This window comes from Symphalangus syndactylus, chromosome 13, assembly GCF_028878055.3.
Source record: "Symphalangus syndactylus isolate Jambi chromosome 13, NHGRI_mSymSyn1-v2.1_pri, whole genome shotgun sequence".
Taxonomy (NCBI): domain Eukaryota; kingdom Metazoa; phylum Chordata; class Mammalia; order Primates; family Hylobatidae; genus Symphalangus; species Symphalangus syndactylus.
In genome coordinates this window covers 76,894,885-76,919,186 of record NC_072435.2, presented here as the reverse complement: position 1 = coordinate 76,919,186, position 24,302 = coordinate 76,894,885, and the positions used below count along the sequence as shown (strand labels likewise).

Genomic DNA, 24,302 nt, shown 5'->3' with positions numbered 1-24,302 from the left:
CGTTAATGTCATATTTCCCCCAATACTCTGTGAATATGTGCAGGGGGATTAGCATACTCTGTGTGCATTTGGGCAAGTGGATGCATGTAGGTATTCAAAGGGGCATGTCCCTATATTTAAAAACAATCCATAAAAATCTTTTATTAAAACAATCTAACCTACTAGATATATGAATTCATAGAAATAATATGGTTTGGTAGTTAGAATATCTTGATTTGGTCATGATTTTGCTTGTTCATTCAGTCACCAAAATCTGGCCTATTAAGTACCAAGTAGTGCATTCAGCCCAAAGTTTAAGTGTTAGATGTACCACATACTAACTGTAATAATCTGAGAATAAGAATAAGTATTTTCTAATTCTCAAGACTATTCAGCAAGTCTAATGAGATAATTAATATTAAAGTGCAACTGACACAGAGAAGCAAAACAGACAGAGGGAGATGTCTTTAACATTTCCTAAATAGTTATTGAATACCAACTCCATGCTATGCATTGTTCTTGTCCTTAGCAGTGATACACTAGAAGTTCCATAGATTCCATAATTTTTGCACACTAAGGAAACTTATTATTTCTCAAACTGTGGCTAGGAATTATGCTTGTAGATTTAAAAAATCCAAATTATGTATGAGAGAATGAGAATTCCTTGTATCTTGATTTAATGATTACTGCACAGTGTATCATAGAACTTACATGGACGCTGAACAGTAAATAAAGTGGATAATTTAAATTTATCCAGAGAAGAAATATTTTGTTGAGTCAGAAATGCCTAAGAATTTTAACAGTGCTAACAAAAAATGGTTGAAATTTAACATCAAAAGTGCGCTACATAATACATAGATGAGCATGGAGGGCATGTGCAAGTTTAAGTTCAACATCTAATAATCTGTATGTGGTTCTCATGTCATAGAGTGGGCCCCAAATTGCTCAGGTTACTCTTTTTGTGTTTATAAAAGTCATGGTTTTAAAACTCCTCCAGGTATTATTTTAAAATCTGGAACTATGTAGGCATCTGGTATCCAGAGTGATATGTAAAGAAATAACATTCTGCTCTGAAGCTTTAATGTAATTTCTATAAAACTAGTTGATGACATATTTCAAAACATGAAATAAACCTAACAGCATATAATAAAATGATTATGTTGTAAAATTAGAGTTCTTCTAATCAATTAACATATGTCTGTTAAAGGACCAACAAAAACAAAACTCTTGATCCTGAATTTTATATGATTTAACATTATAATTTAAGCATAAAGGTCATTATAGGTTATCACCATGATAATACATGTAAAAATTTGTGAAAAATTTGGTTTAAGCACAGAGAAAAACAGTTAACAAATAAGCAATAACGTATGGAAAGAAAACACCATTTTAAATTTGTGTGTGTGTATGTTTGTGCATGTGTATATATGTAGATAATGTTCATACATATACATACACACATATATGAGACACATATACATTTATATACATACCATATGAAATTATATAAAAATAAAACATCATCAAAATGTGAATTTAACCAGATTTACTAATTTTGTCTTATTGTAAACAGAAGTTTTAAATTTCAATTTTGATATGCCATTTTGTTCACTTGCCTGTATATCCTGTAATCCCAATGGAGTCTAAAAAATGTCTTCATTTGTGTGTGACATCCTCAGTGAATGGTGAATTAGCTAAAATAAATTTCTTGATCTTGGAAGAAAGACTCTGAGGTATTCAAAGTATTTTTTTTTCTTTTTCTTGGGATCCTCTAATTCAATATCTAACTGCTAAAATTGAAAACACTTGCTGAATGGAGTTTCTCATTTGGATGCCAAAAAATGCAGTTTGTCTCCCATTCACCTGCGGAATCATTTCTGCTCTAACTGTAGCTGTTATCTGGCACATCATAGCTCCTCAATAATGATTTGTTGAACAAGTGAGTGAGTGAAAGAATGAGCACTAGGATCCTATGCATAGCCAGCTGTGGATTGTCTGGAAGTAAAAGTCCGGGAAGTAGAAGGCCCAGAAGTAGGATGTGTGAGTAAACTGAGGACAAGATGGCTGACTAGATGCAGCCAGAAAGCGCTGCTCCCACCAAGAGGGACCAAATTATTAAGTCAGCCATCATAATCTGAGCAGATATTTGGAGAGAAAAAGCTGATAGTGGATGGAGATGTGACTCTGAAACTGAGGCTGAATAGAAAGGAAGCTGGAAGCCCTACTTAGGGTACCTGATCACTAGGGCCTGTTCCCAGCCACTACTGGCTCGTGGGAAAGGGGTGAGTGAGGGAAATGAGATTTGGTTCAGTCTCCCCGTGGACCTCTGGGAACCTAGTGACAGGGGACCCTGCATCCCCTATGGACATGTGAGATGTCAAGAGATCTCTCCAGGGAATAGGCAGAGACAGGCCTTGAGACAGCATGGAGCCCAGGAGTTTTGGTGTGCTGGGAGCTATAGTGAAAAGCAGCCATAAACGCCCATCACCTGGGCCTGCCTCCCCGCTCCCCCAGAGGCATTGGCCCCAGCTGACTTCTGAGCCAGAAGAGAGCTGAACTTTCTTTTTTTTTTTTTTTTCTTTTTTTTTTCTTTTTTATTTATTATACTTTATGTTTTAGGGTACATGTGCACAATGTGCAGGTCTGTTACATATGTATCCATGTGCCATGTTGATTTCCTGCACCCATTAACTCGTCATTTAGCATTAGGTATATCTCCTAATGCTGTCCCTCCCGTCTCCCCCCACCCCACAACAGTCCCCGGAATGTGATGTTCCCCTTCCTGTTTCCATGAGTTCTCATTGTTCAATTCCCACCTATGAGTGAGAACATGTGGTGTTTGGTTTTTTGTCCTTGTGATAGTTTACTGAGAATGATGTTTTCCAGTTTCATCCATGTCCCTACAAAGGACATGAACTCATCATTTTTTATGGCTGCATAGTATTCCATGGTGTATATGTGCCACATTTTCTTAATCCAGTCTATCGTTGTTGGACATTTGGGTTGGTTCCAACTCTTTGCTATTGTGAATAGTGCCGCAATAAACATACGTGTGCATGTGTCTTTATAGCAGCATGATTTATAGACCTTTGGGTATATACCCAGTAATGGGATGGCTGGGTCAAATGGTATTTCTAGTTCTAGATCCCTGAGGAATCGCCACACTGACTTCCACAATGGTTGAACTAGTTTACAGTCCCACCAACAGTGTAAAAGTGTTCCTATTTCTCCACATCCTCTCCAGCACCTGTTGTTTCCTGCTTTTTTAATGATGGCCATTCTAACTGGTGTGAGATGGTATCTCAGTGTGGTTTTGATTTGCATTTCTCTGATGGCCAGTGATGATGAGCATTTCTTCATGTGTTTTTTGGCTGCATAAATGTCTTCTTTTGAGAAGTGTCTGTTCATGTCCTTTGCCCACTTTTTGATGGGGTTGTTTGTTTTTTTCTTGTAAATTTGTTTGAGTTCATTGTAGATTCTGGATATTAGCCCTTTGTCAGATGAGTAGGTTGCAAAAATTTTCTCCCATTGTGTAGGTTGCCTGTTCACTCTGATGGTAGTTTCTTTTGCTGTGCAGAAGCTCTTTAGTTTAATTAGATCCCATTTGTCAATTTTGGCTTTTGTTGCCATTGCTTTTGGTGTTTTAGACATGAAGTCCTTGCCCACACCTATGGCCTGAATGGTATTGCCTAGGTTTTCTTGTAGGATTTTAATGGTTTTAGGTCTAACATTTAAGTCTTTAATCCATCTTGAATTAATTTTTGTATAAGGCGTAAGGAAGGGATCTAGTTTCAGTTTTCTACATGTGGCTAGCCAGTTTTCCCAGCACCATTTATTAAATAGGGAATCCTTTCCCCATTTCTTGTTTTTGTCAGGTTTGTCAAAGATCAGATAGTTGTAGATATGCGGCATCATTTCTGAGGGCTCTGTTCTGTTCCATTGATCTATATCTCTGTTGTGGTACCAGTACCATGCTGTTTTGGTTACTGTAGCCTTGTAGTATAGTTTAAAGTCAGGTAGCGTGATGCCTCCAGCTTTGTTCTTTTGGCTTAGGATTGACTTGGCGATGCGGGCTCTTTTTTGGTTCCAATTGAACTTTAAAGTAGTTTTTTCCAATTCTGTGAAGAAAGTCATTGGTAGCTTGATGGGGATGGCATTGAATCTATAAATTACCTTGGGCAGTATGGCCATTTTCACGATATTGATTCTTCCAACCCATGAGCATGGAATGTTCTTCCATTTGTTTGTATCCTCTTTTATTTCATTGAGCAGTGGTTTGTAGTTCTCCTTGAAGAGGTCCTTCACATCCCTTGTAAGTTGGATTCCTAGGTATTTTATTCTCTTTGAAGCAATTGTGAATGGGAGTTCACTCATGATTTGGCTCTCTGTTTGTCTGTTATTGGTGTACAAGAATGCTTGTGATTTTGGTACATTGATTTTGTATCCTGAGACTTTGCTGAAGTTGCTAATCAGCTTAAGGAGATTTTGGGCTGAGACAATGGGATTTTCTAGATATACAATCATGTCATCTGCAAACAGGGACAGTTTGACTTCCTCTTTTCCTAATTGAATACCCTTTATTTCCTTCTCCTGCCTGATTGTTCTGGCCAGAACTTCCAGCACTATGTTGAATAGGAGCGGTGAGAGAGGGCATCCCTGTCTTGTGCCAGTTTTCAGAGGGAATGCTTCCAGTTTTTGCCCATTCAGTATGATATTGGCTGTGGGTTTGTCGTATATAGCTCTTATTATTTTGAGATACGTCCCATCAATACCTAATTTATTGAGAGTTTTTAGCATGAAGAGTTGTTGAATTTTGTCAAAGGCCTTTTCTGCATCTATTGAGATAATCATGTGGTTTTTGTCTTTGGTTCTGTTTATATGCTGGATTACATTTATTGATTTGCGTATGTTGAACCAGCCTTGCATCCCAGGGATGAAGCCCACTTGATCATGGTGGATAAGCTTTTTGATGTGCTGCTGGATTCGGTTTGCCAGTATTTTATTGAGGATTTTTGCATCAATGTTCATCAGGGATATTGATCTAAAATTCTCTTTTTTGGTTGTGTCTCTGCCTGGCTTTGGTATCAGGACGATGCTGGCTTCATAAAATGTGTTAGAGCTGAACTTTCTTCGCAACAGATGTGGCTGGGGCACATCTGTTCTCCGAGCCCTTCCACATGCTGTCCCCTGACCCCCACAGGGTCTGTGCCTAGCTGCCCTGCAGGAGTGGGTGCAAGCCACAGCCTCCACAGCCCTGCTGAATGTGTTGCTGTATAGGAGTACTTTCCAGACAGCACAGGAACACAACAGACACCCTGGCACAGCTAGAACCCAACCCTGAACCATGGATGTCCTGGTTCCCCAGGGCTGCAGTGAACAGCTCAGTGCTGTGGCCAGCACTCAGGTAGGGGAGGAACCCCCCTTGCAGGAGAGGAAACCCCAGCTCAGAACACTGAGAGGGGCCAGTTGCTGGGTCCCGGGCCCCAGGTAGGAGTGGGGCGTGCCTCCCTCTGAAGAGCTGGTTCGTAAACTGTGTGGCGTATCTCCCTGTCACAACCTTTGCCCAAGAGAGCCTCATGGCCTGGAACCCCTACCAAAAGAAACCGAGGCATAGCTATGGTGAATGTAGAGGGCTACCCACAAGGCCCAAGAGCAGACATGGTGAGCGAGCCATCTTTCTTCCTCAACCACTGCATAGCACACCCTCGAATGCTAGGAAGTAGAAGAGTTGGGGATTAGGTATCAACCTAGCTACCAGCCATTACTCTTCAGTGCCATCTACAGGACCATAGCCCAAACTACAGCATCAACAATTATCCTGTTAATATATACACCTGTGAAAACAAGCCCAAGAATTCACCTACACACAAAAATCCTGTACAAAGCCCTGGTGCTCTGAAAGCATCCAGAAACAAAGCCAACTGACTATACTCAACTTATACTACAGTTAAAGGAACATCAAAACTCTCTTATGAGAAAGAATCAGTTCAGGAACTCTTGACAATTCAAAAAGACAGTATCCCTTTCTAACAAGTCCACTAGCTCCTCAGCAATGGTTCTTAGGCAGTCTGAAATGACTGAAATGACAAACATAGAATTCAGAATCTGGATGGCAAGAATCTCATCAAGATTCAAGATAAAGTAAGCCCATCCAAAAAATCCAGGGAATCTAGTAAAATGATCCAAGATTTGAAATATGAAATAGCCATTTTAAGAAAGAACTAAACTGAACTTCTAAAGCTGGAAAACTCACTACAAGAATTTCATAATATAATTTGAAGTATTAACAGCAGAACAGACCAAGCTGAGGAAATAATCTCAGAGCTTAAAGACCAGTTTTTGAAGCAACTAAGACAAAAAGGAATTGAGAAAAATGAACAAAACCTCTCTGAAATATGGGATTATGTAGGGAGAATAAATCTATGACTCATTGACATCCTGACAGAGAAAGACAATAAGCAATTTGGAAAATATATTTGCAAATGTAGTCCATGAAAATTCTCCTAATCTCACTAGAGAGGTTGACATGAAAATCTAAGAGATACAGATAACCCCAGCTAGATAAGCTGATCTTCCCCAAGGCATGTAGATTTTTTTGACAAAGAAAATCTTAAAGGCAGCTAGAGATAAAGGTAAAGTTAGGTACAAAAGGAACTTTATCAGACTGGCAAAAGACCTCTTAGCATAAATCTTACTTGCCAGAAGAGATAGGGAGACTGTTACCAGTGTCCTTAAAAAATCAACCAAGAATTTTAAATCCCACCAAACTAAGCTTCATAAGTGAAGGAGAAATAAAATCCTTCTCAGACAAGCAAATATTGAGGGATTTTTTTTTCAACTAGACCGGTTTTACAAGGGATCCCTAAAGGAGTGCTAAACTTAGAATCAAAAGAACAAAACCTGCTACCACAAAAACACATTTAAGTACATAGCCTTCAGGTACTATAAAGCAACTGTAAAATCAAATCTACATAGCAACCAGCTAGCAACATAATGACAGGATCAAAAATCACACATATCAATATTAACCTTGAATGTAAATGGGGTAGATGTTCCACTTAAAGGACACAGAGTGGCAAACTGGGTAAAAGACAAGATTCAACCTTCTGCTTTCTTCCAGGGACCCATTTCACATGTAACAACACCCACAGGTTCAAAGTAAAAGAATAAGAAAAGATCTACCATGCAAATGGAAAACAAAAAAGAAAAAGCATCCCTATTTCTATATCAGATGAAACAGACTTTTCACCAATAAAAATTAAGAAGGACAATGAAGGGCATTACATAATATTAATGAGTACAATTGAACAAGGAGACTTAACCATTCTAAATGTATACACACCCAACACTGGAGCACCCAGATTAATAAAACAAGTTCTTCTTGGCCTACGAGAAGACTTAGACAATCACACAGTAATGACGGGAGACTTCAACACCCCACTGACAGCCTTAGATTGTCAAAGCAGAAAAACAACAAAGAAACTGGACTTAAACTCAACATTTGACCAATTGGACCTAATAGACATCTACAGAACACTCCACCCAACAACCACAGAATATACATGATTCTCATCTGCACACAGAACATATTTTAAGATTGATGACATGCTTACTCATGTCGGAAGTGTCAATAAATTAGAAAAATTAAAATCATACCAAGTACATTCTTGGATCACAGTGCAATAAAAATAGAAATTGATAGCAAAAAAATCTAAAGTATACAAATACATGAAAATTAAACAATTTGCTCCTGAATAATCCCTGGGTGAACATTAAAATAAAAAAATTCTTTGAAATTAATGAAAATAGGTATACAACTTATCCAAATCTCTAGGATACAACTAAGGCAATGTTAAGAGGGAAGTCTATAGCCCTAAATACCTTCATTAAGAAGTGAGGAAGAGTTCAAATTAACACTCTAACTTTGCACTGGAAGGACCTAGGAAAAATAAAAAGAAGAAACCAACCCCAAAACTAGCAGAAGTAAAGAAATAACTAAAATTAGAGGACAATAAAATTGAGATGCAAAAATGTATTTTAAAAATTGGTGAGACCAAGACTTGTTTTTTGAAAAAATAAACAAGATTCACATACCACTAGCTATATCAGCAAAGAAAAAATAGAAGATCAAAATAAGTACAGTCAGAAATGACAAAGATGACATTACAACTTATCTAACAGAAACACAAAGGATTCTCGGAGAGTATTATGAGCGACTCTATGCACACAAATTTTAAAATCTAGAAGTAATAGATAAATGTCTGCAAATACATAATTTCCCAAGATTGAATCAGGCAGAGATTGAAATCCTGAAAAGACCCATACCAAGTTCTGAAGTTCAATCAGTAATAAGAAACCTACCAACCAAAAAAGTCCTGGACCAGATGGATTCACAGCTGAATTTTACCAGATCTATAAAGAAGAACTGGTACCAATCCTACTGAAACTATTCCAAAAAATTAAAGTGGAGGGACTCCTCCCTAACTCATTCTATGAAGCCAGAATCAGCCTAATACCAAAATCTGACAGAGACACAACAAAGAAATAAAACTACAGGCCAGTATCCCTTATGATCATAGTTGCAAAAATCCTCAACAGAATACTATAAAACCAAATTCAACAGCACATCAAAAAACTAATTCACCACAATCAAGTGGGCTTGATTCCTGGGATGCAAGATTGGTTCAAAATATGTAAATCAATAAATGTGATTCATCACATAGGCAGAATTAAAAGCAAAACCAATATGATCATCTCAATAGACACAGAAAAAACTTTTGATAAAATTCAACATCTCTTCATGATAAAAACCCCCAACAGACTAGGTATCAAAGGAATATACCTCAAAATAAGAAGAGCCATCTATAACAAACACACGACCAACATCATACTGAACAAGCAAAATCTAGAACCATCCCCCTTGAGAAATGGAACAAGACAAAGATGTCCATTCTCACCACTCCTATTTGACATAATAAGAGAAGTCCTAGCCAGAGCATTCAAATAAGAGAAAGAAGTAAAAGGCACCCAAATATGAAAAAAGTCAAAATATCTCTCTTCAATGATGATATGGTTCTATACTTAGAAAACTCTAAAGACTCTGCCAAAAGGCTACTAGAAGTGATAAGTGACTTTAACACAGTTTCAAGATACAAAATCAATGTTAAAAAATCAGTAGCAATTCTATACATCAATAATGTTTAGGCTAAAAGTCAGTTCAGGCACAATTCCATTTACAGTAGCCACAAAGAAAATGAAATACGTAGGAATCCAGCTAACCATAGAGTTGAAAGTTCTGTACAAGAACTGCAAAACACTGCTGAAATAAATCAGAGATGACACAAATAAATGGAAAAAACATTCCATGCTCATGGATTATAGGAACCAATATCATTAAAATGGCCATACACCTGAAGCAATTCACAGATTCAACTACTCCTATCAAACTACCAATGTCATTCTTCACAGAATTAGAGAAAACTATTCTAAGATTCATATGGAACCAAAAAAGAGCCCAAATAGCCAAAGCAATCCTAAGCAAAAAGAACAAAGTTGGAGGCATCACACTGCTCGACTTCAAACTATAAGGCTCCAGTAACCAAAACAGCATGGCATTGGTACAAAGACACATAAACTAATGGAACAGAATAGGAAACTCAGAAATAAAGCTACCACCTACAACCATTCAGATCTTCAACGAGGCTGACAATAGCAAGCCATGAGGAGTTGACTCCCTATTCAATTAATGGTGCTGGAATAATGGGCTAGCCACATGTAGAAGATTGAAACTGGGTCCCTACCTCCCACCTTATATAAAAATTAACTAGAGATGGATTAAAGGTTTAAATGTAAGACATCAAACTGTAGAAATCCTAAAAGAAAACCCAAGAAATACCATTCTCAACATCAGCATTGGCAAATAATTTTTTGCCAAGTCCCCAAAAGCAATTATAACAAAAGCAAAAATGGACAAATCGTACCTAATTAAACTAAAGAGCTTCTGCACAGTGAAATAAACTATCAACAAAGTAAACAGACAACCTACAGAATGGGAGGAAATATTTGTGAACTATGTGTCTGACAAAGGTCTAATATGCAGAATCTTTAAGGAACTTAAACAAATCAACAAGCAAAAAACAAATAACCTCATTAAAAATGGGCAAAGGAAATGACAAGATACTTTTCAAAGGAAGACATACAAGTGGCCAGCAAACATAAAAAATACTGAACATCACTAATCATCAGAGAATTGCAAATGAAAACCACAATGAGATACTATCTCACACCAGGCAAAATGGCTATTACTACAAAGTCAGGAAACAATAGATGCTGGTGATGCTGTGTATAAAGAGAATGCTTATACACTATTGGTGGGAATGTAAATGAGTTCAGCCACTGTGAAAAGCAGTTTGGAGGTATTTCAAATAACTTAAAACAGAGCTACAATTCAACCCAGCCATCCCATTACTGGGTATATACTCAAAGGAAAATCAATCATTATACCAAAAAGTTACATGGACTCATATGTTCAGTGTCATTCTATTCACAATGGCAAAGACATGGAGTCAACCTGGGTGCCCATCAATGGTGGACTGGATAGAGAAAATGTGCTCCATATACACTATGGAATACTATGCAGCCATATAAAAATAATTAATCTTGTCCTTTGCAGAACATAGATGGAGCTGGAGGCCGTAATCTTAAGTGAATTAGCACACAAATAGAAAACCAAATACTGCATTTTCTCACTTACAAGTGGGAGCTAAGCATTGAGTACACAGGGATGTCAACATAGGAGCAGTTGACACTGTAGACTACTATAGTGGGAAGGGATGGAGTGTAGCGTGGCTTGAAAAACTGCTTATTGGCTATTATGCTCACTACCTGGGTGCAATACACTCATGTAATAAATCTGCATCTGTACCCCCTGAATCTGAAATAAAAGTTGAGAAAATAAATCATAGAGTAAACTTAGGGTTTTGGCTATATGCAAAGGGTCATTTTTGCTACATATTGTAGAACTCACGATATAAAGCTAAGGGTACAGATACTGTTAGAAGTGGATAAATATGAAGATAGATTAAATAGAGATATAGAGATTATAGACAGATGACATAGATAGATAGATAGATAGATAGATAGATAGATAGATAGATAGATAGATGATAGATAGATAGCTGGATGGATAGATAGATAAACAGACAGACAGGCTAGTGATATTACATACTTAACTAGCGTTCATATGTTATCCATATAAATTTACTAGGATGTATTGTCCATCTGGGCTGCAAATTTCATTCCATATGGCATGAATTTTAACTGAATGTTTGCTTGGAAAATGCTTTGTTATCCTGTAGTGCTACCATGCAAAATGTAATATCTATTTCCTCCCCTCGCCTCCTCTCTCCTCTCCCTTTTCTCTCTCATCTTCATCTTTCCCATTTACCTACTTTCATCTTTCTCTCTCTTTCACCACTATGTTCTTCTCGTCTTTCTTCCCCCCATTGTTCTTTCAGTTTGACCATTTTCCCCTGACCATTTATCAGAAATTAACAGAAAATAAGCAGTCTTTTCAGTGTATTTATTTAAATCCCCAAATTCTTATCATTTTAGCAAAATTTTGAGCTTTACCCACAAATGAATGAAAGATAGCCTATGTTGAATTGCTGGTCTTAAAACCGAATATATCTCACAACTGTTTCTTAAAACAAAATTATCCAGGGTTATAAAAATATGTGAGTTGAATTTCCTGATATAAAAGCATACGCTCTAAGAATTTTTTGAACATTGATTAACACCAAGCTGATAACATGCATTTCAGATGGCATAGGAGTAATTGTTCCTAAGGGCACAAGGGTGTATTAGATAATTTATTGGGGTCTTCTCTTAATTCTATTAAGAGCAAATGTCTGGCTTCTGGATTTTTAATTTACTCCGTTTTAAGTTAAGTATAGTTTAGTCATACTTTTACTGTTTCATTTTCAATTCCTTTCTGTAAAAATTCAGGTGGTTGGGATAGCTAATATTAAATTTCCTGAAGCTCAACTTCATAATTTACCTCTCTTGGAAAAGACACATCTTAAGAAATTTTTGGTAGTGGTTTGTCTGTAACAATTAAAATGGGTATGTTATTTACCCTTCACGTAAGGTGGTAGCCATTGCCTGAAAACCAATGATTGATAACATAAGCACATTAAATTTTATTTGAGGTGTGATATTGTAATATATATATAATTTTCAATTGAAATAGTTTTATGATAAATTGAAAGCAATCAAACTAAGAATGAAGTTTCTTCACAACCAAAAATAATCTTGGAAAGCTATTTGGCAAACTAAAGAAAGATGTTAAAATATACTAACCAAGAGTGTGAAAATGTGACTCAACATTTCATATCTTTTTTTTTCCAAACAGCAATGTTCTAATTTTATTTGATTTTATAGGAAAAGGATGATGACCAGATTAAGCGTCTTTACTAATTTTACTTGAAAAAACTGTTTGTAAATACAAACACACACCTAGCACAGTTACCTCTTATGTCCTGAAATGCTTTCAGCCATATTTTCCCAACCATTCCATGCCATTTCATTTTGTTTCAAACATTGATTCTCTTTTTGGAAAGCCTTTAACCTGCTGCTTTTGCCATGGTCACCCTGACATATGCCTGGAGTTCAGTGGTTTCCAGATGAACTCAGTATACATTACATCAAGTCAGTGGTTAGCATTTGTCAAACTACATTGCAGGTGTTTTGCTACTTAACTACCTCTCCTTAGCTGGTATCTCTCCCACAAAACTTAAAGTTCCTGAAGCACTGATATTGTATCTGGTAATCCTGTCCCCAAAGCCTGGAAACAATACCAGGCAAATTTAAGGCATTTGGTAATTAGTCTTTGATTAATGCATAGTTGAATAAATAAATAAACGAATAAATGTGGAAGAGAAAGGAAAACAGTAAGGGACAGGTGTAATGGACAGGGCTTTTTTTTTTTTTTTTTAGTCAGAATAGTGATTCTGTCCTTGAAAAAAGGTATTCTACTTTCTTAAATATCAATGTTTTCATATGTAAAATCAACATATTACCCAGGTCAAATGACAGTGTATGGCTCAAATTAAATGCCATGTGTCCATGTCTGACACATAAGTACTGAATGTTAGTTCTTTTTTCCTTTCTAGATTTTCAGGTAATGTAGCCCATGAAGTCACCCTAATTAATAAGCCTAAATTAATGTCCACATTTGTTTATATTCTTTAGAACGGATTTGATATATATAATGCTCTTAAAGTAATTTTTCAAAAGGTGTATCTGTTTTGTTCCTCCAATGTAATAAAAGCTCCTCAAATGTAAACAGACTTTTGTGTTTACCATGAGTACGAAGGCCATGGTAAACACAAGACCAAGTTCTGGTTTACCAAGAACAGTCTTTGTGTCTATTGTCTGAAATAATGATTGATTGTTCTTCTTTTCCCCTCAAATATGTGCCAGTTATACTATAAATTATCCACTATATGTGATTAACAGCCATAGCTCTCTAGGGATAACTGTACTGTTTTATTTTTAAAAAAATATATTATTTAACAAAACACATTTAAAATCAATTTTGCTAAATGTAAATATCAAAAACTATAATTTTAAAATGAATGAATAAAACTACATATATATAAATTACATGTTTGAATTGACATATTTTCATTTTTCTAAGTAACTATTCCAGTGAATGGTTTGAGAAAGTCCACATTTCCAGAACTTTTATGGTGACACCTTTCTCTTTAATTACCAATTCATTTAAAAAAAATTAATAAAATCTTAAACACAAACTTATGAGGAAAGAATTAGTTTTTTAATTGAGTAACTGAACATAGTTTGTAAACACTGTATTTACTTATTATTTTATTCTTGTGAAATTTGGAACTTCCTGAAACCCATTACATCAAATAGCACTAGCAATTTGGAGAATATGATTGCTTTGGAGAATGCACTTTGTATTTTTCATGTAAATAAAGGTGAAGAAAAGGCTGGGTGCGGTGGCTCATGACCAACAATTTGGGAGGCTGACGCAGTAGGATCTCTTGAGGCCAGGAGTTTGAGACCAGCCTAGGCAACATAGCAAGACCCTGTCTCTATAAAAAATAAAATAAAATAAATAGCCAGGTGTGGTGGCACACTCCTGTAGTCCCAGCTACTAGGGACACCGTGGATCACTTGACCCAGGAGTTCAGTGCTACAATGAGCTGTGCTCCTATCACTGCACTCCAGCCTGGGCGACAAGAGCAAGACCCTCCCTCTCTCTCTAAAAAAAAAAGATGAAACAGAGAATAGAGACAAATTAGGGTCTCACTACCTTAATTTTATTTAAATGTTACAGAAGACTTTGAGTGAGGCAATATTATCCCCATTTCATAAGTGAGGAGATTGAGGCTTATTAAGGAACAATGAACTCAGCGTGGTCACTGAATTTTTTCCTTTATATTCTGAGCATATGCTGAAGTTTTGAATTTCTAATAAGATTATAGCCAAGCTGATTTTTAATTTTTGATTACATTGATTAGAAATGATGTTTAAAGCAATTACTTAGCCATATTGTGTAAGCAGCACGTTCATTGAGTCAACATTTATCAACCACCTGAAACGTGTTTGATTGTAGGGATAGATGTTTGATAATTATTTAAAATTAAGGTATGAAGACTGTCCAAGAAATACAAGGACATGGGTATTTGCAAGGGATTCATTTTCTTCTTCTATATGTACCCTTTTCTAAAATTTATTATTCTGAGAACAGTGCCGCAATTAAGGAGTTCTGTCTGCATTTAAATCAATCTTCTCTTTCAGAGTGTATATTTCTCATGAATCTTAACTGTGTCACATTACCCCAGGGTCTCAAAACTTCAAGGACCAAAATAAGAAGCCACTCAAATTATAGATTTAGGTGTTAGGAAAGTGAATGACTTTAATAGCTACATAACAAATCTTTTTTGAAAGCCAGATGTTTTCTGGTTGTTAGCTTTCAACAAAATTGGAGGTTGATTTAATCAAGGTATTTAATGATTATTATAAAATACTTTTATTCTGAATATTTTTATTCTGTATATATGCAGATGAAGTTAGAAAATTTGAGTAATATTGCTGATAAAAACCATAACAACAACACAACCTTTTTTCTTTTCCATCTACTTACTTCTGGGAACAGAGTTTCTCAACAATAAATCTACAAAACTGAAAATTAGGACTCTGTCTAATTCTAATAGGATGTTTGAATTGAAACATAAGCTAGTTTAAAAAAGATGAAACTCCAGTTGTATCATACAAACATACATTTTTTGTATTATCCAGACATAATATTGTATTTTCTATGTTTATCAGCATTTTAATATATTTATTCTGTTCCGGTTCATTGTATGGTAATAATATTTGTGAATGCTACTCATTTCAAGAGATAAGATTTAACACTTACAACCATGTAGTCATTTAAAATTTAAAAAGAAAAATATTTTAAGTGTATATATTTTTGCAGCAACAAAATATAATATTACTGATAAAATGCTTTTTAAGGCACACAATATAGAAAGATAGTACAGTATAGTAAAATAAAATTATGTGCAGGAGAAAAGGAAAAAAGTTGCAGGAATAGAAGGGATGGTATAACATTTCAATTTTTAAGAGCTCTTTAGTTTTTTAATAGAAGATGGGGATTAAATTGCTAGATCATCTTTATTCCATTTGATGCATTTAAATGAGTATCATCTGTCAATACCTACGAAGTACTGTAATTTAAATCTCTGAAAATATTTAAATTTTGACAAAGAGAGGCTTCATAGTTTTTCAAACTGTATGCACCTAAGGGTACAAACCAACCAGGTTTGGAAAGTACAGTACTAGATGAAATGTTGGGCATGGAACTTAGCACAGCTCTGAGCCTGCTCCAAGACTGTTCAGTTCCTGCCCATCAGGACTTCTTAGGCCTCACTGAATGGGGCTTCCCTACAGAAAAAAAAAATGTGTCAAATGTCCCTGACTAAATTTAATACTTATTATTTCCTTTAGGCAGTTAACATGAGTTAAAGGGACATGTTTTTTAGGGAGACAGACACTTCTCCATCCTTCAGCAACTCCAACTCTCATGGCTTTCAGAATGAGAATGATGGGACCATACCTTGATGTATAAGCTTTGGTCTCAACCACAATAGACAAGGAATAATTCTACATCTTGGCAATTTTTAGACCTGGACAACACCTCCCCTATTGCTACCAGGCAGAAGAGAAAATTGAGTTGTTTCCAAATAGACATTCAGAATTATGAGATAACATTATTATCAAAATAATTATAGGAAAAAAATGTTCTGGAAAAATTGTATACTTTGGCAATTTCAGTAATGTTTAGAATAAAGCATTGTACTTAAAATAATTATATATTAGTAGTACTATTTCTCCCTCCTCCCTCTTTTAACATTAACCTATACTATTTTCCTCTCCTCCCCCACCAGAGAAATATGAAAAAGAAAGTGTATTCTTATTGGCTGGAAAGCTTCATAATTCCCAGCTAAAATACAATAGTTTTCTGGCTGATGCAAATGCAGACAATACATGAGATTATATTAAGAATATGTGATATTTTACCAAAAACATTTGATTTATGAGTTCCTCTACAATAACAAGGGATCTGGTGAATTTTCTGATCTCAATTGTGTTAGACCCAGTTTACAGGCAAACATAAAAGTACATGGAGTTTATATTTGCATGGTAAAAATCTATTTGACAAACTTTTTTTTCTTAAAACTTGGCTCTTAAACCTTGAGGTTTTTGTTTGAGAGATTATTTCTACTCATAGCTCTGTGGGGAACGTGAGTTACATGGCCTCGCTAACCATAAGAGGAAGTAAGATCCTAACACATATCTAGAATATTTCACATATATAACTTATTTCCACAGCCAGTAAATCTATATAGTCATTTAAAAAATTTGATGATCATTTGAATAAATCCCATGTGGACTAAGATATCAGAAGGGAAAAATAATTAATTTGAAAAAATTGAATAATATAGCTGCTTAAAAATTACTGGAAAATAAAACATAATTTTTCAAGTTTACTCACAATAATAATTAGAGTTATAGTTAAGGAAATAAATAGTTTCAGCAAATCGGAAGTGGTTTATGCAAGCAAAAACCATTTTTAAAAAATAATCATTGAGTGCCCTAAAAACAAAAGGATAGGAACATGTCAAGGGACACAAGAGACAACCTGAAATAAAGGAGCTACCAATGATTAAAGCTGGAAAAATATGAAAAACAAATTCAATTATGTAATATTAAATTTCAAACCAGAGTGTAAAGTAAATATACATGAGTCTATACTGTTATAAGTAAATAACTGAAAAAGTAAATAATTGAAGGAAAAGAGGCCAGCCATTACAGAAGAAATCTATTTAATATATGTAGGTACTCTGTCTTCCAGGGGGCCAAGCTTAATTTCCGCCATTTCTTACCACCCCTGTTGAGGGTATACTACTTTCCAAATAACAGAGTATGGGAAAGGAAAAATAGTAACTTTATAGTAGAGAAACCAGGCAAAAACTTTGTTTGTCAAATGACAAAGGTTGACATCATTAATAATGTTATGTGGATGTCATGTACCACTACTATGATGTGATTGCGGACACTTCACCTCTGTGGTGTGCTTATCCATTCATAGGCCAGTGTAATCAGGATGAAAACAGGCAAACATGTATGATTTCATGGGATTAGGGGATATTCTATGGTACATTTGGCCAATTCTTCTCCAGACCATCAAGGTCATGAGAAATAAAGAAAAGCTGTCACACACCAAAAGAAACTGGAGAGACATGACAACTAAGTAAATATGGTATCCTGAATTTGAACCTAAAATACAAAGAGCACATTAATGGCAATACTAGTAAAATCCAAGTAAAGTATTGAGTTTAGTCAATAATAATACACTAACATCAGTTTCTTAGTTTTGACAAGTGTCCCGTAGTTAATGTAAGGTAACAGTTAGAAAAACTGAATGAAGGATATACAGGAATTCTCTGTACTTTCTTTGCAGATTTTCTATAAATCAGATTTTATTAAAATAATTTTCTGGTTTATTTAGCAGTTTGCTAGTTAAATGATTACCTACATACTTCATTTATCAGAATGTAGGAGTCCCATCTAAAGAATTGAGGATCACTGTTCTGCATCCTTTCCATTGATGTTATAAACTCCATGCATAAGTGGAGAATCAGAAATACTAATGAATAATAATTTAGGTTGTATGTGTAAATCATCATCCTTTACAGCATTCAGGTTTAAAGTAGGTGGTTTTCATTATGTATGACTATGTCATCTTAGATACATTCACAAAGACACCACTTTTGGCTTATTCTGTTTCCTATCCTACTGAAGTCTCCACATTTGAACCATGTGTGTAAATGGAACATTTATTTTTACCTCTAAAAGTTGTCAAGTCATCTGAATATGATCTTTTATACAAATTGAAGAATTTGTTAAAGATATACAAAAAGAACATATTTTGCAACAAAACCTACATGTTTGCATTCAATATTTTTGGATCTTTGAGTTGAAAATCTTCATGTGTATTAAATATTTTTTATTAATTATTGTGTGTATATATGTATATGAAATAAGATTGTGATTATTTAAAACAAATATGTGGTACTTTTTGAAGCACTGATTGTCAAACATAATGATTTTTTAGCTAAGATGGGGGAAATGAGATCATAATAATTACATTCGTATTCATGATGTTCTATAGCAGTTCAGAAAAGTGGAAAATATTTGGTACATTTTATTTGATAGTACTCCTAGTATATACAGTCTCACTGAATTGTATGCAATTGCCTCTCAATGTCCAGGCCAGCTGTAATATACTTTGATATATAAATTATAAAAGAACTCCCTTAAAAAAAAAAGGCTCTGTAAAAAAAAAAAAAAAATCACATCTTGTTGAAAAGTCTGGGAGTGACTAAAAGATTTAGAAAGATACAGAAATAAGAGTGATAAAACAGCAATTTGTTACTAAATAGAGCTTTCAACAGTATATGAAACATGCTTCAGGTTAGTCAGAAGAGGTCCTCTGAATACACTGTGCATGCTTCCCTAAAATGAAACTGTATGTTATTGGTTAACCAGGATATTTAGCATAATCACTCTGCTAGACTGTGGTGGAGGGAGGTGATTATCACTGAGAACAGATGGGCAGGTCCACAGCACTGCCAGATTCTGCACAAGCTCCATTTATCGTTGGTTCTTGCTTTTTTCCTTCTGTGTTTTTAATTTTTTAAAAAAACATTGTATGTTCTAGAGAACTAGCTTCACAAAAGGTCGGTGGCTGATGATCTTTCAGCTAAGATTTCAAATGTAGAAGAACGATTCAAAATGCTATCACTGTATATCTAAGAAGGATGGGGCAGATTTCATTTTACCCTCTAGTCTCCCTCAATGCATGCACGGATTTATCTGTACGCTAAGCTGTCTGCTCTGCATCTGTAGCTCCTTGTGGATTATATTGTCTCAGTGATCAGAAATGATTTTCTCGGATATGAACACCGTTTCTGGCTCCCCTAAAGTGCATCCTCCTAATGGGACCCGGTTTTACACTTTTCAAGTAAGTGTGCTTTAAATGGCTTCACTACTTAGTAAGTTAATGTATTGTCAAACTTTTAACAAAGTGCTATATAAAGGAAGAAAGACTTAAAAAGGGTGGAAGTATTGAAGAAAATGTATGGAATGAATAATGTGCATGTCAGTTTAATCTACTTTAAACTGTGGGTATAGGATGGCAGTAGGAGTCTCTGTGAATTAAAAAAAATAGTGAAAACAATTTTCCACAGGAACCTTAAATCTGCTACAGTGTCATCCTTGAAGGTTTATGAGATGTGTTGTGTCTCCTGATATTGTTATTTATGGTTATAATATGATAAGCATTGTAGAGTTACTTTCCTTGTGCATCGCAGAAAGAGTAAGATTAAAACACATTTTATGAACTTTGCAAACTAAGTCCTCTTGGCTTAGAAAAATATTTTGCATTTAATATACACAGTTTAACGTAATTCCCATTATTTAATTTTCTTATGTGTATAACATAAGGACAATAAACAATACAGGAGGTTTAAGAACCAAGTTTAGTATGCGTTCCAATTTGAAATAGAGTAGAAACTCATTAAGATGGAAGATTTTCTGTGTTACACAAAAGTCAAAATGATTTATAATATAAATGTGAGTTCCAAAGCTGTTACCTCCTAAATGTATTTCAATTGCCTGTGAATAAATCAGCCATCAGTCTAGAAAATGGCTAGGTCTAAACTAGATCAGATTCTATCTTCTTTTAATCTTCAAATTATGCCTTTCATTACTAAGATTTACTTTGTAATTCAGTCATATCATCGTTATATGAAAAGGGAACATGAAATTATTTTCCTCGTATATTTTACATTATGGAAACACAAACAGCCTGACATTTAATTATTTTGGCTGTATAATTATACCATACTTGGAAAAAATAAGTATAATGGCGTAGAGAATTAATATAATAAAGTAGTCAAAATTTTTTAAAGGGATCTCTAAATAAATGCACATCTGAATTATAAGTCTCTTGCCTTTGCAAACTGTAGGCAGTAGATATAATTATTCTTTCTCTCTCCCCTTCCTATACTTCTATTTTTAATTCTGTTGCCTCTTCTGTTTTACACTGATGTCTACTGATAGTGCAAGTCTGTGGTTTTACAAAATATATTCTCTTCCTACTGGTGATCTGCTTATTGTGGCAGTGATTCAAAATGCAAGTGCCCTGGGGCTGTTGTACAGAATTATTACTTTTTTTTCTCCTCTGTACACTGAGATATGAACACCTCTTACAATATCCTGCAGCTGGCTCTTTGGGTGGCATTTGACATTAGGTATTCTACTTCAGTCTCTTAAAGTTTAAGGGTCAGTTCATACCATATGCTCGGTCATGACAGAGGCTTTTTACAATTCTTTCAGTAAAGATCTTGCTGACACCTTTCTTGGCAGGTGACTTTCTTTGAAAACAGACTGCAACAATTTTTACCTACCCCTTTTTGTTGATAATAACATATTCTTGTAAAAACCGTAGGAATTAAGATAAGATATAAATTTTACCAAACATAAACTCTGTTCTTCTACATTTTTAATTTCCTAAAATATTTGATCCTGAGGTCTATAACAGACAATATGTGTTTAAGTTTTGATGTTTATCTTTTTGTTGCTATTGTTTGTTTTTGCCTTTGGTGAAAGAAAGATGGTTTTTAAAGCACAAAGATTAAGGTATATAATAGTCAACTCTTGGCTTTGTTTTTCCAAAAGAAAGAATTAAATGATTATTACAATTATACTGAATGATTATTAGAATTATGTATTGATTATAAAGAATTAAATGATTTTCTTACTATATACATCAACCCATATTGAGGCAGCATATTTTCTTTGGTTGAAATGCTATAAAAACAAATGAGATGCTGTAAAGTAACAGACCATTTGTCAAAAACTGTATCTTGAGAAAATGATTAAATTTTCAAAAATGGTTGTCATTATGAAATGGTGCAAATGTACTTCTAAAATGATTCTGCATCAAGGAGTTGGGATTTTAATGCTTACTTCCTTAAAATAATTCTAGCACAGGAGTTAACATATGCAAATATATTTAAGAGAGCTTAGCATGAATAATACTGTGTTTTAGCTCCATATTCTCATTAAACATCCAAACTATCCTGTCATTTTTTTCTGACATGGTATGCTATCACATTTTAAGAGTAAGATTTAGAATATATTTGACCTAAGTAGTTCAAAGGTGAAAAGGCAACAAATAAGAATTTGAAGGATATTCTTAGTACAAGACTTTGCTCTTCATTGCATCTTTCATTTAGACAAACACATTCATACTTCTATGCAAACACATATGCCTTTTTTAATAGAATATGTAACACTTAATTTAAGCTAATTCCCTTAAGTGTGAATCATCAGTTTTATATTACTGTGAATATACTTGTGCCTGCAGTTTTCTACTCAGAGGTGCCTCGACCCTGGATGATGCCGGCACTCAATTTGCACTGTATGTCTAATGAATGACTTCTCATCAAAAGTCAAGTTCTAGAGTGTAGTTTCTAAAATGCCCTTTAATTGACAAAAGTTAAAATTAAGAGCTACTAGAGGAAAATAATATTTGCAGTATTCTTATGCATTAGAAGTGTCAATTTGTAGGACTCAAATATATACAAATGGAAAACCTACTTTAAAACAAACATATATAATATATATATATATGTTTGTTTAAAGTATATATATATATAAACACAGTGAATTTTGTTACCTTTATGTCCATAAAAATGATATCTCAACATGATTCTACATTTGTTCTTTCATAGCTTTATCTTTGTAAATAATACCATCTATTTGCTCTAATAACCCTACTGAGTGGTTAGTCATGACTTAATGTGTTCCTCCTCCCAGATGTCCTGGGCACCACCATGGCTCCCCTCATTTCCTAGAAATTAAATACTTTCACCCACCTGTTTTCAAACCGTATCTGCCCAGTCCTAAACTTTCTTGGGAGTTTGTCAGTACTTGCTAGCAACAGTAGGGAAAAGAATTTTTTTTTTATTTTTTATTTTTGGACAGCATCTCGCTCTGTTGCCCACGCTGGAGTGCAGTGGCCCAATAAAGGCTCACTGCAGCCTCAGCCTCCCAGGCTCAAGCGATCCTCCCACCTTAGCCCCACAAGTAGCTGGGACTATAGGCACACACCACCACACACAGTTACTTTTTTAATGTTTTGTATAGATGGAAGTCTCACTATATTTTCCAGGGTCTTGAACTCCTGGGCTCAAGCAATCCTCCAACATTGGCCTCCCAAAGTGCTGGGATTACAGGAGTGAGCCACCCCACCAGGCCAAGAAACAATTCTTTTGAGGCTCACAAAGTTTCTCTATTCTACATTTACATTTTTTATTCATGGGTTCTCTGTGAAAACTTTCATAAATAACAACAAACAGTGTGTTACTATCACATACAAAACAAAACGAAGTTTGCAACCCATTTCTTCAAACCAAAGGAATAATTTCTTATAGAAGACATTTTATCTCTTGGGCCCATAGAATAATTATTTCTGTTTAAGATATATATATATATATATATATATATATATATATATATATATATATATATATATATATACATATATATATTTAGCCATTGCATCCTAGCATTAATAACATTATCTGTCAGAACTATGTGTAGAAGTGGCTAACTCTACGTACCTACTGAAAACGAGAAAGAAGCTTTGCTACAGGTTTGGAAACATAGTAACCTCCTGCTTCCAAGCTTAAAATTCTTCTCTTCTCCAAGCATTTTGGCACCAGACACTGGTTTTGTGGAAGACAGTTTTTCCATGAACTTGAGAGGGGGAGGAGAAGGGACGGTTTCAGGATGAAACCTCATCAACTCATCAAGCATGAGATTTCTGTAAGGCAGGTGCAACATAGATCCCTCACATGCATGGTTCACGATAGGGTTCACACTCCTATGAGAATCTAATGCCACCGCTCATCTGACAGGAGGCAGAGCTCAGGCGGTAATGTGAGTAATGGGAAGCAGCTGTAAATACAGATGAAGCTTTGCTCACTTGCCCACTGCTCACCTCCTGCTCTGCAGCCTGGTTCCTAACAGGCCACGGACTAGTACCAGCAGTTGGGATCACTGCCTTAAAAGAAATTATCTTCCCAGCTTGGCATAAAAAAGACCTTCCTGGTATGGGACAGACACTCTACTTTCTTTCCTAGAAAGTTGTTTGCCTGCTTTTCTGTGTGATTGTCTTTGCCTCTTCACTCAAAGTGCTCACTGGAAAATTTTTCTTAAAGACTTATCTCAAATACTACCTCCTCCATGAAGCCTTCACCCATTCCTGTACACTGTATTAAATGCCTTTTGTAAAAACTCCTCTTTATTTGTTCATACTGCTACCAAAGCAAATTTTATGCTTTGTTATAATCCCCAAGACCATTTTATTAAGCTATGCTCCTCATACATGGAGACCGATAATATTTCTGTAAGGTGGAAAATACATTTCAAAAATAAGTGATTTCCCTATTAAAATTTAACACAGTAAGCAACAAATTATTTTTCTTTTAACTATATAGGCAGTTAGTGAGACATAACTATTTATTAATAGGGACAGTATCTAAAGACGTATATATGTAAATTTGCTTGGGTACCACACAAAGTAAGATTATTAAAAATATGTAACAGATACGAGTGACCAAGGAAAATTTTTAATTTTATTGTTTTTTAATATTTCT

At 35.0% G+C, this 24,302-nt stretch overlaps 1 protein-coding gene across 14 annotated transcripts in view; it reads left to right on the top strand.

Annotated features, from left to right (window-relative positions):
- Window positions 1-24,302, top strand: part of PPFIA2 (PTPRF interacting protein alpha 2) — a 516,856-nt gene that overhangs the window by 146,621 nt on the left and 345,933 nt on the right. For 2 of the 14 annotated variants that reach the window (XM_055236865.2, XM_055236864.2), the window contains exon 1: window positions 18,601-19,597. The exons of 11 other annotated variants lie outside the window; for them this stretch is intronic. In XM_055236865.2, the coding sequence (XP_055092840.1) occupies window positions 19,517-19,597 (81 nt within the window). In that variant the 5' untranslated portion in view covers window positions 18,601-19,516. Of the gene's footprint in view, window positions 1-18,600; window positions 19,598-24,302 lie in introns of those variants that run through there. One more of the 14 variants, XM_063615111.1, reaches the window with a different exon arrangement.